We start from the raw sequence: 13,851 nt of genomic DNA on the forward strand, positions 1-13,851 counted from the left end.
GACTGCAGCTTCAGAAGTAGAGAACTCTGGTTCCAGTGCCAGAGCTTCATTGCAGAGCTTCCCCAAAAATATGGTAAAGGAACCCCTGACCATTAGGTCCAGTCGTGACCAACTCTGGGATTGCAGTGCTCATCTTGCTTTATTAGCCAAGGGAGCTGGCGTACAGCTTCCGGGTCATGTGGCCAGCATGACTAAGCTGCTTCTGGCGAACCAGAGCAGCGCACGGAAACACCGTTTACCTTCCCGCCGGAGCGGTACCTATTTATCTACTTGCACTTTGACGTGCTTTCAAACTGCTAGGTTGGCAGGAGCAGGGACCGAACGACAGGAGCTCACCCCGTTGCGGGGATTTGAACTGCCAACCTTCTGATCCTAGGCTCTGTGGCTTAACCCACAGCGCCACCCGCGTCCCCCAAAAATATGGTACCAACATGCAAAACAGTTGCACAATCGCATTCTTAAATTCTGAAGGACAAACCTATACAGTGGAGCCTTGGGTAACGTTGCCTCTGGTTTATGTCACCCTCGGCTTGCGACCGGTGCAAACCCGGAAGTACTGGAACAGGTTACTTGTGGGTTTGCGCAGAAGCACTAAACCGTGTCTGCGCACGCGCGGATGCGCTAAATCGCGCCATGCACAGATGCGGCACTTTGGGTCGGGTTGTTTTTGGGTTGCGGCCTCTGGAATGGATCCCTGATGTAACCCGAGTTCCGCTGTACTAATGCCCTGCTTCTCCTAGTTACAAGAAGCAAAACATTACACATGGCAACCCCATTTCCAGTTTTGTGAGAAGCCTTCCATGTAGTTTCTGTGAAAACTTTTGAGTAAAATCAACTTCAGTGATTCACAGTTAGGAGAATGAAGGTTTTGCTGACTGCAGAACACTACACAGTCAATAGGAATTCACTATTGTTTCCCCTAGGCTGGTTTCTAAATTCCTCTAGCTTCAGGGCAAATGTCAACCTCTAACTAAAGGAAATAAGGGGAAAGAGGCAGTGGGAAGATTTGTGTCAGGAGAGTTTGCCTTGCACCTTCACTCAAAGCAGAAAATACAGATGGCAGTGAAGGCTACTTCCCAGGTTATTTCTAAACGAGGCAGGTGCATTCTCTGGAGTCACCAACTTATGTTTTTAGAGTGCATCAAAATGTAATATGGCACAAATAGCCCATGCACCTGTTTTTAAGAATAGACACAAGCAGCTTTTGGTGCATATGAATAAACATCCACACTTCTTGCACCCCTGAATTTTCGTATTTTCTCCCCTGTGCATATGAAATTTTATGACCGGTCTCAGAAGTAATTCCAGACAGAACATAGCATTGCAAATTATACTGTTTAAAGTTTGCAACCTGCAATGCATTAGGACATTAATAAATCACAATGTTGCTTGTGGTACTGTAATACTACAGACTGGACTAATCTCCAGTGAAATAATGGCCATTTAAAAAACATCGAGTGTTTACTGGCAAGCAGACCAGAAATGTCCAGTGAATGGCAAAACCTCAACTGACACAGGGGCTTTAGACATTTGAAAAAGGGGGGGGGAATGAAGGAATAACAAATGCTTTGTGTTTCCTATTTCCTACACCTCTGTTCATATATGAAAAACAACTTTTCTGCTTCCCCATGTGATAATAATACTAAGCCTATATATAGCATATTATTTTAATTATTCAAATTAATAAATTTTCAGAACTTATTTATGTACACCACTCAAGACAATTATTTTTTTATTCAAGAGGTTTATTGAATTTTAATTTTAATGAATTTGTTCATGATTATCGTGGATTTTGTTTTATGGTTAATGTTCGCTGCCCTGGGCTCCCCCAGCAGAAAGGGCAGGACAGAAAAACAATTAATAAAAACAACAGCAATGCACTCTAATTCCAAAATCTGTGTTTCAAGAGAAACTGCACATTTTTGATGGAAGGAAATGTGGCCTCTGGGAGAATAAGACTGGAAACAGATGTGAAGCAACAAGAGGCAAGAAACAACTTGTCCCAGCCAATCCCATACTCCCTTAGCTAGGAATAAGCCCCACCAAACTCAGTGAGACTAACTGCGGAGCAAAACATATATACCTACAGTAACTCCAACGCAGATTTAGGCATAAAGGTAAAGGGACCCCTGACCATTAGGTCCAGTCGTGGCCGACTCTGGGGTTGTGGTGCTCATCTCGCTTTATTGGCCAAGGGAGCCAGCGTACAGCTTCCGGGTCATGTGGCCAGCATGACTAAGCCGCTTCTGGCAAACCAGAGCAGCACAAGGAAACACCGTTTACCTTCCCGTCGCAGCGGTACCTATTTATCTACTTGCACTTTGACGTGCTTTCAAACTGCTAGGTTGGCAGGATCAGGGACCCAGCAACGGGAGCTCACCCCGTCGCGGGGATTTGAACCGCTGACCTTCTGTTCGGCAAGTCCTAGGCTCTGTGGTTTAACCCACAGCGCCACCCGCGTCCCTATAGATTTAGGCATTCTTGCCAGCTAAACAGAATGGGCCAAAATATGGCCAAATCTGTGCTGGAGTTAGGTCTCACACTGCTCCCATTTTGATTTCCCATCCTGTTGGGGACAAAGAGCTTACTACTTTTTAACATAACATAATTTGCAGGATTTTGCAGTGTGCGGTACACCTACAGCTGTATGCATGTCTAATCTTACACCAGCAAGATTTGCCCTATGATTCAGAGTTCGTGGTTTGTCTGGGAGAGCTAAACCATGAACCTGGGTTTCGATGACATACTAAGCCAAACCAAACCATGGCTCAGAGCAGCACAACACACCTGCAGAACAACTGAGGAGGAACAAAGCAGCTACTCGGGAACATGCACATTCATGTGCTCACACTATGCCACGGTTTGGCTCAGCGTGACAAGTTGAACGAGGCCTCTGCATTTCACCACAAAAGTCCACCGAAGTTGTAAGAAAACTCTTTCGTACAAATACTTACTTAAAGCCTGTGTAAAAGGAGCAATCTTTACACTTGAAGAGCTTCTTCCCTCCATGTTTGTCACGGTAATGACGGCGAATGCTCTGGATATAGCCCGAAGAGAATTCACAAAATTCACAGTTAAGGATGGCTTCAGTTTTCTGGTCTGCTCCGGAAAGCGGGACGGGGCTAATGTTGTTATTGTTCCTTGCCAGAGCTGCCGACTGGTAGTGGTTCAATTGCTGTTGGACATCTGGGGGTTCCGAGTAGGAAGAATCTGTTGGGGGGCAAATTGAAGAGATGGGTAACGCCAACCTGTTGAATAAGCACAATGGATCTAAGAGATCCTACCTGGGATGACCAGGAGCTGGATTCCTCTTGATGGAGATGGGGGCTCTGTGCCTGAAGGGGGAGGATGTTCAGGGACAGTCCCCAAAAGTGCTACTACTGGAAGAAAGAATCTGTGGGGCCGGGGCCAGCCCCCTGGCCTAAGAATGTACCACTGTCACCCTCTCTCTCCAAGCACACTCAAATGCCTGAACCTCGCCTGCTCTGAACCATTGTGTCCAGGACCTCACCTTGTCTTACATCCCTGTTGAGCCTTGCTACACTGCAGAGAGGGAGAGATCTGAGCAAAGTCACCTAAGGATTGGGGAATAGGGCACCATAAGGCAAAAGGGAAAGGCAAAGGACCCCGTGACGGTTAAGTCCAGCCAAAGGCTACTATGGGGTTGCGGCTCTCATCTCGCTTTCAGGCCGAGGGAGCCGGCGTTTGTCTACAGACAGCTTTCCGGGCCCTGTGGCCAGCATGACTAAACCGCTTCTGGAGCAACGGGACACTGTGACATAAACCAGAGCGCATGGAAACGCTATTTACCTTCTTGTAGCAGCGGTACCTATTTATCTACTTGCACTGGTGTGCTTTCAAACTGCTAGGTTGGCAGGAGCTGGGGCAGAGAAACGGGAGCTCACCCCATCGCGGGGATTCAAACTGCTGGCCTTCTGATCAGTGAGCCCAAGAGCCTCAGTGGTTTAGACCACAGCTCCACCCGCGTCCCTAGTAGGGCATCATAAACAGGTGGATGACACCCTCCTCTGCTTCCCTTTCTCATCAATGGTTTTATTTTTATCATATGGCTCTGTCAGTTGCCCAGAGGCTTATGGGGAAAGCACTATATGATTTTAGACACCTGCTGAAAACCTTTGGCAAGCCTACACATACATATAATTTAGTCACTTATATTTGTTTTAAAAGTTCTATTGATTTCATTTGAGTTTTAATTTGGATGGTTTTGCTTTTTAAAAATTGGCTTGTGGGTTTTAGCTGTGTTTTATCTACAACTTCATTTCTAGGCTGTCTGGAGACCTTTTTTGATCAGGGGGTTTATAAATATTCTAAATAAAACAATCACAATAAAACCAATCCTTTAAATGAATAAAAGCTTTGTATCTTGCTCAATTTCAATGAAACCAAAGTGAGACACGCAAGCATTTTGTGCTGCAAGTTTTTCCTCCCGGGCTGCCTGGTTCAACATGTGCACAAGTTGTCACTGACTTGCAGCACTGAGAAAGGACTTGCATTGGGGAATGAGATTCGCGTACAGTCGTACCTTGGAAATCGAACGGAAGTCCATTCCAAAACGTTCGGAAACCTCCTGCAGCCAATTGGAAGCCGCGGAAGACGTTCGGGTTCCAAAGAACGTTCGCAAACTGGAACACTCACTTCCGGGTTTGCAATGTTCGGGAGCAAAAACATCCGCATACCAAGGCATTCGGGATCCAAGGTACGACTGTATTTATTAAGCATCACAGATAGAACTTGCACGTCATGTCAACTCAAAACATCCCCCCCCATACCCCAGTGGATACAGTTCACACATTTGGGCGACGTTAATCAGGTTATGAGAGCTCAAGCATGCAAACACAAGCCCCTGAGAGCACCAGGTGTGTCTCAACCAACAATGGTTGGTCACAGCTATAACTAAAAATGCACTTACGGCTAGGGCAACATGAAGAGAACTTTTGTTGTTATGCACAACCTAAAAGGACATAGCTGCAGAGTCTTTGCTCAATTTCTACCTAATGAATACTACCCCCTAACTCACTGGCCGCTTTCACATATAACAATAGACCCGACTTTTTGGCTTATCACAGTGTCAATGGGCAGCACACAATTGCATGCTGTCCAATCACTCTTCTCCTGGTATGAGTGGGTTAACCAGGCCAGCAAGCTTTGCCTGCCCATTGCATTCAAATCAAGCCAAGATATTTTGTTGGCTTTTTGACTGTGCGGCTTGTAAGGCGGTAGCAAACAACCCTTGGTTCATTCATAAGAATTTCTGGTTTGTTTATCCTGCTTACACAAGGAGAGAAGCAGAGGAAGCAATTGAACACTATTCATGCTCAATCACAGTAAGTAAGAAAGCCTGCTTGCCATTAACGTGTTAACACAGCCAGTAAGTCTTTCAAACTTATTCTTGAAGGCGGGTAGAGGAGCAAAACGTGAAGTTACAAATTGCTCCAGCATCTACTCTTATTTAGCGTCTATAAATAAATTACTATTGTACAATTGGAATTGCTTAAATTTGATTGTGAAATATAGTTTGGGGGGGGGAATCCCAGAGACTATGAGCCTAATAAAAACTTTCAAGTTTGAAAGATGCAATACAGTGTGGAAGAGAAGCAGATTAAATTACCACAAATCTTCCTCCTTTTTATTATAACGCATAAAGTACACCAGAACAATACATTATACATAAATATAGCCACATCCGTTTACATACTGTCTAAAGCTGTTGATTTGAATGAATGTAATTTTTAATGGAGAAAATAGATGGGAAACTTAATCCACCCTGAAATTTGATCATCAGATTACTTCGTGAAAGCTGAAAACAAGTCATGGAACAATATGAGGAAGGGGAGGGGGAAGCTAACCTGTGTCTGAGGTCTATGGAAAGAAGGCATATTTGAAAGATTCCAGATCTCACTAAAGGGAATGTCCATTCGCGTAAATTGCTTTCTCAAGTTTGGTACAATGGGGGTGGGGAGCCCACACACAAAACTAAAGTTCAGCGGACACAAAATGCCATTAACATGAGAAGCCAGAGCTGTGTGACTGGCAGGAAAAGCAGAGGCACGGATGACAACTTCTGCATCAGGGGTCTTGAACTCCTGTTTCGAATGTGGAGATTAGAGATTCACAGGTTTTGTCCACAGAACTCCCCATCGTTTGTCAAAGGCAGATTAATATAATCCTGGTGATAAAAGGCTCTTAATTAAAAATGCTGGGGGGAGGAAGAAGAAGGGGGGGTTAAAACTCTACACCTGAGGCAATGGAGGACTAACTCCCCCAAAGCGATGCTAACAATTCAACCAATCAATAACGACAGCCAGAAGGCAGGAAACACTACATAGCCAATGAAAAAGTTTTTTCATGATTATGATTTATTGTTTTGCTGGGGTGGGGGTGAACAGCAAAAGTCCCAAACAATAATAAAAGCAACAGCTGAACAGGAGACTTCCTGTCTTGCAGCCTTTATTCTTCAAGCCTTATATACCCTAATATATATGGTGAACGTTATGTGGTCAAAGCTAAATGCCTGACTAGAATAGCTGAATGATGCAGACGTTTGCAAATGCGTTTTGGTTAGATTCACCTAGGTGTTCCCTTTCAAACACACAGTATCCAAAGCACATGTTTAAAAGACTTTTATACCACTTTAAACAATTAAGGAATCCTGGGAACTGAGGTTTGTTAAGGGTGCTGAGAATTGTAGCTCTGTGAGGGGGTCTCTTCCTAACTCAAAGCATATTGCAGTTCTCAGGAGTCATTGGGAGAACCAATGGTGGTTTTCTGAAACAGGGCTGTGAAGAACACCCCCCCCCCTTTATATAGTAATATTTCCAAGACGATCCAAAGATAGATCTTTTAACCAGATCTCCTTTGGTAAAAGATTTTAATACATTACTTTTCTCCCTAGAGCTTGCTACTGGATATTCCTACTGTTTCCTTTACATGGAGATAGAGAGAGAGATGTGAAGTTTAACCCTGGTCTTTTGCACATAACACACAGTCTGATAGGTAAAGCTGCAACAAATAAATAAATGAAACACAGCTTAGAAGAAATTTTCGCTTCCAGCTGAAAAGGAAAAAGGGAGCAGTAGAAAGATCAATGTTTTTATCTGGAGAATTGGAAAGGAAGGAAATACAGAGCTAATTTGTATTTCTCATGTTCAGTGTGCATTTTTTGTCAGTTTATATTTTCAACTCCAATTCGGGGAATATATACGATCAGATGGCAACTAGATACTTGGAACAGTGAACCTCCCCCAGATTTGCAAATACCATTTCCTCCCACAAGGCTGTCTGCATTCATGGCTAACTTTTTTTATAGTCCTCTCTGGCACCCTTAGTCGCCTCTCACACTTTGTTTCTTTAATTTTGGAAATTCAGTACTACCTAAATGAATATTATTATTTTTTTGATAGAAAGTAATCAGTACTGATATACAGATGTGAGTTTCCTACTTGTTAAATAATAAGACTTAAAACGACAAGATTTTTCACAAGTACCTTTCTGTGATAAAAGTTCATAAGTTTATATAGAAGCAAAAAGCTTGTTTTTGAGGCCACATGCTAGAACAGTCTTTCAGTTATTTTCCGGGGGAGCTTTCAATATTATTAATTTTTAAGTGGAATTTATGTTTTAATCTATTTGCTTAGCTTTGTATTGTTTTTAATCGTATTACCGATGGCTTTAGGTGTCTTCTGTGCAGCAGAGAATGTAGTATAAATGTGATGATAAATTAAAGCAAAGAAACAAACAAATAAACAAACAAACTGGGAGGGGGAGAAAGAGAAATACTAGTACTTTGCTGATTCTTAAGAAAACATTTAATTAAAATATGCACTATTCTAATTAAAACTTTCTGTAAGCCTTGGCTCAATGGTCAGGGATGATGGAAGCTGTAGTCAGAAAGTACAGTGGTACCTCGGCTTAAGTACTTAATTCATTCCGGAGGTCCGTTCTTAACCTGAAACTGTTCTTAACCTGAAAAACCACTTTAGCGAATGGGGCCTCCTGCTGCTGCCGCATCACTGGAGCACAATTTCTGTTCTTATCCTGAAGCAAAGTTCTTAACCTGAAGCACTATTTCTGGGTTAGCGTATGTAATCTGAGGTACCACTGTATATAGACTAGGTCTAGGTCATATATTGATATGCCATCCAAAACTGGTTTGAAGTCCGTATTGTGATATTGGTTTCATAATTTTTGACTTGGCAATATACACAATGTGTGTTTGTGTGTCTGCTATGCAAAACTCAAAATGTGGGGGAAGCGGGGAAGCCAGCCAATGCTTCTCACGATTCCTGCAGCCCTTGTTAACTCTGCCAGTTCAGCTCTCCCCTTCTGCTCACAAGAGCAGGTGCTGGCAAAAACCACGATGCGGGGAAAACCACGAAGCCAGCCAGTGCCTCTACATAGCTCCATCCTTATTTTAGATATCGTGATTTGAAAACCTGATACAGTGGTACCTCTGGTTACGTACTTAATTCGTTCCGGAGGTCCGTTATTAACCTGAAACTATTCTTAACCTGAAGCACCACTTTAGCTAATGGGGCCTCCCTCCACCGCCACGCGATTTCTGTTCTCATCCTGAAGCAAAGTTCTTAACCTGAGGTACTATTTCTGGGTTAGCGGAGTCTGTAACCTGAAGTACATGTGACCTGAGGTACCACTGTATTGCTCGGCCCTGCTGTTCGCCTCGACATAGTAGTTCCACCCTTATTTCAGACATCGTGATGCATCAGTGTATTGTGCTCTTCAGTGCCAGATTTACGTATAAGCTAAACAAGCTATAGCTTAGGGCCACACTCTCTTGGGGACCCCCCAAAAATGTTTTTTAAGGAAACAAAAACTGGATGTACATTTCCAAAATATAAGATAAAAACCAAATAAAATAAAAGCTACATACAGCAACAATGTTTTGTGTCATGTAGGCTCCTATAATGTAAGTAATGAGGCCCACCTGATAGACTGCTCCCTAAAATATCATATATATATGATATATGATTTCTATATATATATATATAGGGTGCCTATATTCTGCATGTGCAAATGGTTTTAGATACCAATTAGGTCCATAAAATACCAAATAACATATATTCAACACAAAAACAGCGACAATTTGTTGTTCACAAAGGACAGCTGGACATATAAAGGGCCGTATGACCTTTAGTAGCTTAGGGCCTCATCAAACCTAAATCTGGCCCTGGTAATATAGGTTGTGATGATGGAAACCAGATATTGCCCAGCCTTAATCTAGATGGCAGGGATGCGGGTGGTACTGTGGGTTAAACCACAGAGCCTAGGACTCACCGATCAGAAGGTCGGCAGTTCGAATCCCTGCAACAGGGTGAGCTCCCGTTGCTCGGTCCCTGATCCTGCCAACCTAGCAGTTCGAAAGCACGTCAAAGTGCAAGTAGATAAATAGGTACCGCTCCGGCAGGAAGGTAAACGGCAGTTCTGTGCGCTGCTCTGGTTCGCCAGAAGCAGCTTAGTCATGCTGGCCACATGACCTGGAAGCTGAATGCCGGCTCCCTTGGCCAATAAAGAGAAAAGAGCGCCGCAACCCCAGAGTCGGCCACGACTGGACCTAATGGTCAGGGGGTCCCTTTACCTTTAATCTAGATGGCACCAAATTGGGTACCTACCCCTGCGCTACACACCAATCTGGCTCTTCAATAACTAGCCATGTCCTTTTGGATCTTTGCCTTTGAAATCAGAACACATGCAGTGGGAGAGGCCAAGCATGCTTTACGTAAGACTTTCGTACAAACGTAACAAAACAATGCTGAAATAAAATGTAAACAATGAGAGATTTCAATCTTATTTTAAAGAAAGTTATTTCTCCGCTGGTGCCGACTATAATCAGCAGGCATCAACCTCTGCCCCAGTGGCTGTGCCAGCGTCTTTTCTGCTAAATGTGTCGCCAGCACTTCATAGCATGTGCCAATAGTCCTTGCAAGAGCGTGGCAAGGCACCTAAAATAATTAACACAAGCCTGAGTTAACTTAATTATATGTTACTGGCAGCATGGCTTGGGATTTTTTTTTTGGGGGGGGGGCAGCGGCGGGGAGGAAAAGGTTGGTACGAGACGGGCAGGAACTGAGGAAGGCAAGGGCTAGGACAGCCAAAAGCCACAGCAGCAACAGCGGCCAAACTAAACCTTGCTGGATGCAACTTAGTTTGTCTTTCTCCTGGCAGAGATTTCGCTGATCAGAAGTGGCAGCTCCTCGCCCCCTGCCCATCTCCCTCCCCAAACAAGCAGGACAAGAGGCACTTGGCAGGTGGCTGCTGGGATGCCACAAATGCATGGCAAGCCTCTGAGGTGTCTTGGTACCGCCATCCCAGAGGAACCTTGGTTTACAGATTTCCAAAGAGGGCACTGGAAAACGCTGTCGCCTGCAATACAGATTCCAAGATACTTGTAATTGTTGTTCTTTAGAGTCCAGTACCCAAGAGGTTTTGTGATCCACTGCGTCACCTTGAGTTGTGGCTTCTACAGGTTACCCAAAATATATTAAAGATCACCAAACCTCTGACCTAGCAAATGTATGTTCAAAAGAAGTAGTTATACAATGCAGTTTTCTTAAGAGTAGGGGGAAAGGGCGGCACAGCCCAAACGGTGAAGGAGGACTCAAAGAAGGATAAAAATCTCTAAATGCTGACAGCTAGCATAGGTAGCTACAGACCCTTAATGTCCAAACTAAGATGGGTAAGAAGTCAGGACCAGTGCTGGACATATAGCAGTGTCAGGACAGCATTGTTGTATGCTTACATTGTTGTCGCTTGTCCTCACTCACCCCACCCCACTGTCCTGCTCACAGTTGTGAAGAACATACTTACGTTATGAATGGCTCGTGTGACCATTAAGAAGAAGAGGTAGGAATAGACCACTATAGATGTGGGCTGTCCCGTGATCAAGTGACTTTTCTTCAAGTTCTCAAAATTCTTAAACTAGCTCAAGGTCGTCACCTGGAACGGGCCAGATGTTTCACAAAGAATAAATCACAGTCAGTGCATCGTTTGGAAAATAAAACTTTAGCGCCGTCTTGCCCAAAAACGTCAACTAGACATTCCATTTTCCTGACTGTAACCTTGGTTTGGGACGTGGGTGGCGCTGTGGTCTAAGCCACAGAGCCTAGGGCTTGTCGATCGGAAGGTCAGTGGTTCGAATCCCCATGACAAGGTGAGCTCCCATTGCTCGGTCCCAGCTCCTGCCAACCTAGCAATTTGAAAGCACGTCAAAGTGCAAGTAGATAAATAGGTACCGCTCCGGTGGGAAGGTAAACAGTGTTTCCGTGAGCTGCTCTGGTTTCACCAGAAGCGGCTTAGTCATACTGGCCACATGACCCGGGAAAACTGTCTGCGGACAAACGCCGGCTCCCTCGGCCAGTAAAGTGAGATGAGCGCAGCAACCCCAGTCGTTTGCAACTGGACTTAACTGTCGGGGTCCTTTACTTTTAACCTTGGTTTAAGAAGTCATTTGGCTCCTAGCTTCTATATCTGAGTTTCTAACGCTGCCAAGCGAGCACAAACCCATCCACCATGCCCCAGTACTGTACATAACACAAAAGCAGTTTGTGTTCTCGGAGTCCTAAGAGGGAGGGTAAATTAATAACGATTGCTTACTAAAGTTAAGTTCAAAAGTCAGCAAAACATGAGAAAAGAGACAGAAAGAGAGAACAATGACCATTTCCCCAACTTCAGTCTACAGCCACAACTCCTGCTGTACCACCTGAGAAGCATCGTGGGCTGCAGGTGTCTGCTATGATCCTCACGTTTGTAAGCAGACCGGGATTAAGTTACATATATGGATCAAAGCAATCAAGACTTCCGACTGCAAATTTCACATGGTCAGATACACAAACACAGAGAGCAGGGCTGGGTGTGATTATGGTTGCTGGGTTGTGGAAATAGCCAGGCTTAATTCACTGCGAAGCGATTAACCAAGTGCAGATAAAAGGAAATGAAAAACAACGCAGCCCTCAGACTTCCCACACGCTTCAGCAAGCTGAGCAACATCGGTCACCTGCCTTGAACCCCTCCCCTTGTTTTCTTCCCCTACTCGCCCTCCCAAGTTTGAGAGCCCTCACCCTAAAGCGACACGTTAAATAGCAATGAGAAATGTGTGGCAGGAGTACAGGAAAGCAGGTAGATAGGGAAGCAAGAGTTCAAGAGCACTTCAGATTTGCTCATTCCATGCTGCACAGATAGAGGGGGAGGCACTTGAAAGGAGGCGACGAGCAAAACAAAGGGAGAAATGGATAAAATAGTATAGGAAGGTATTATAAAAGGCCACATAGCTATGCCTCTTGCCCTTGGATAGCGCCTTCATTTTCAGGTGAGGGTGACCGGGTAGATGTAAGCCCTTGAACCGACCAAGGCTGAAAAGCCAACAGCATTGGTTGTGCCTGCTCATTAACTGGTAAAAAAGGTCCAGTCTGTCAGCATCGCCCTTGAGCCAGTGCCACAGACTGGACTCATCCACTTCAGCCCAACTGGGCCAGGCGAGCTGGGGTAGCACTTCCAGAGACCACCTTCTGCACAGGAACAGGTCTAAGTGCTGTGGACTCACAACTCAGAGTTGTGAGCACCAGATTCACTCCCGAAGACAGTCGTTGCACAGCAGAGCATAAACCACTCGGAGAACAGCTCTGTAGAAATAACTACTTTTATTCTATCTACAACCATCATACAAACTATATACAGAGCTAAATGGAGAAGTTGAACTGCACTGAGTGTCTGCAGCTGCTCTTAGTAGCAACCTTATCTATACAGAGATAACACACTCTCTAACACTCAGTCTCTCTCTTTGATGTAAGGCTGGAGTGGAATAAGTAGTGAGCAGAAACCGCCCCCCTCCTCTCTGGAGAATCAGCAGAGAACACCAGCAGATTCTTGGAATGGGAGGGGTTGCGGTGCTCATCTCGCTTTATTGGCGAGCTTCCGGGTCATGTGGCCAGCATGACTAAGCCACTTCTGGCAAACCAGAGCAGCACACGGAAACACCGTTTACCTTCCCGCCAGAGTGGTACCTATTTATCTACTTGCACTTTGACGTGCTTTCGAACTGCTAGGTTGGCAGGAGCAGGGACCGAGCAACGGGAGCTCACCCCGTCGTAGGGATTCGAACCACCAACCTGATCGGCAAGTCCTAGGCTCTGTGGTTTAACCCACAGCGCCACCCGCGTCCCTTTTAACAGGTATATGGCTATTAACTTATGAACTGTCAGCGTAGCCAACTTCTTACTGCAGCTGAAAGGTAAGCAAGAAGTCGAGATGTAATTAAAGAGCAATGTTCACATGGTGGCTGGCAGGACTGGGGCTGTTGCAGCAGCCCCCTTCCACTAATATTCCAGCAACTGGCTTGCTGTGACCTTGCTTTGGCTGTTAAAGACAAGACAGTAGGAGCCATTTTTGGTCCTGCCCCACACCAGTGACCCCCCTCTTCCCAACAGCTGCATATTCATCCTTCAAAAGCATCGGTACCTTGTTTGGGGAAAACAAATGAACATTTGTGGAACGGCACTCCCCTGCTGCTTGCTGCATGTGCACAATCGTGATGACGAGAGACTAAAATACAATGGTACCTCGGGTTAAGTACTTAATTCGTTCCGGAGGTCCGTTCTTAACATGAAACTGTTCTTAACCTGAGACACCACTTTAGCTAATGGGGCCTCCTGCTGCCGCCGCCACGCGATTTCTGTTCTCATCCTGAAGCAAAGTTCTTAACCCGAGGTACTATTTCTGGGTTAGCGGAGTCTGTAACCTGAAACATCTGTAACCCGAGGTACCACTGTAGTGGGAAATGATATACAGTGGTACCTTGGTTTACGAACTTAATCCGTTCCA

At 44.9% G+C, this 13,851-nt stretch overlaps 1 protein-coding gene across 6 annotated transcripts in view; it reads right to left on the reverse strand.

The window, feature by feature from the left end:
- The window catches only part of ZNF462 (zinc finger protein 462), a 146,136-nt gene that overhangs the window by 19,345 nt on the left and 112,940 nt on the right, over positions 1-13,851 (reverse strand). For all 6 annotated transcript variants that reach the window (XM_082204463.1, XM_082204461.1, XM_082204458.1 and 3 more), the window contains one exon: positions 2,955-3,210. In XM_082204463.1, coding sequence (XP_082060589.1) covers positions 2,955-3,210 — 256 coding nt within the window. The remainder of the gene's footprint in view (positions 1-2,954; positions 3,211-13,851) is intronic.

This window comes from Podarcis vaucheri, assembly GCF_965113315.1.
Source record: "Podarcis vaucheri genome assembly, chromosome: 17".
In the NCBI taxonomy this organism is placed as follows: domain Eukaryota; kingdom Metazoa; phylum Chordata; class Lepidosauria; order Squamata; family Lacertidae; genus Podarcis; species Podarcis vaucheri.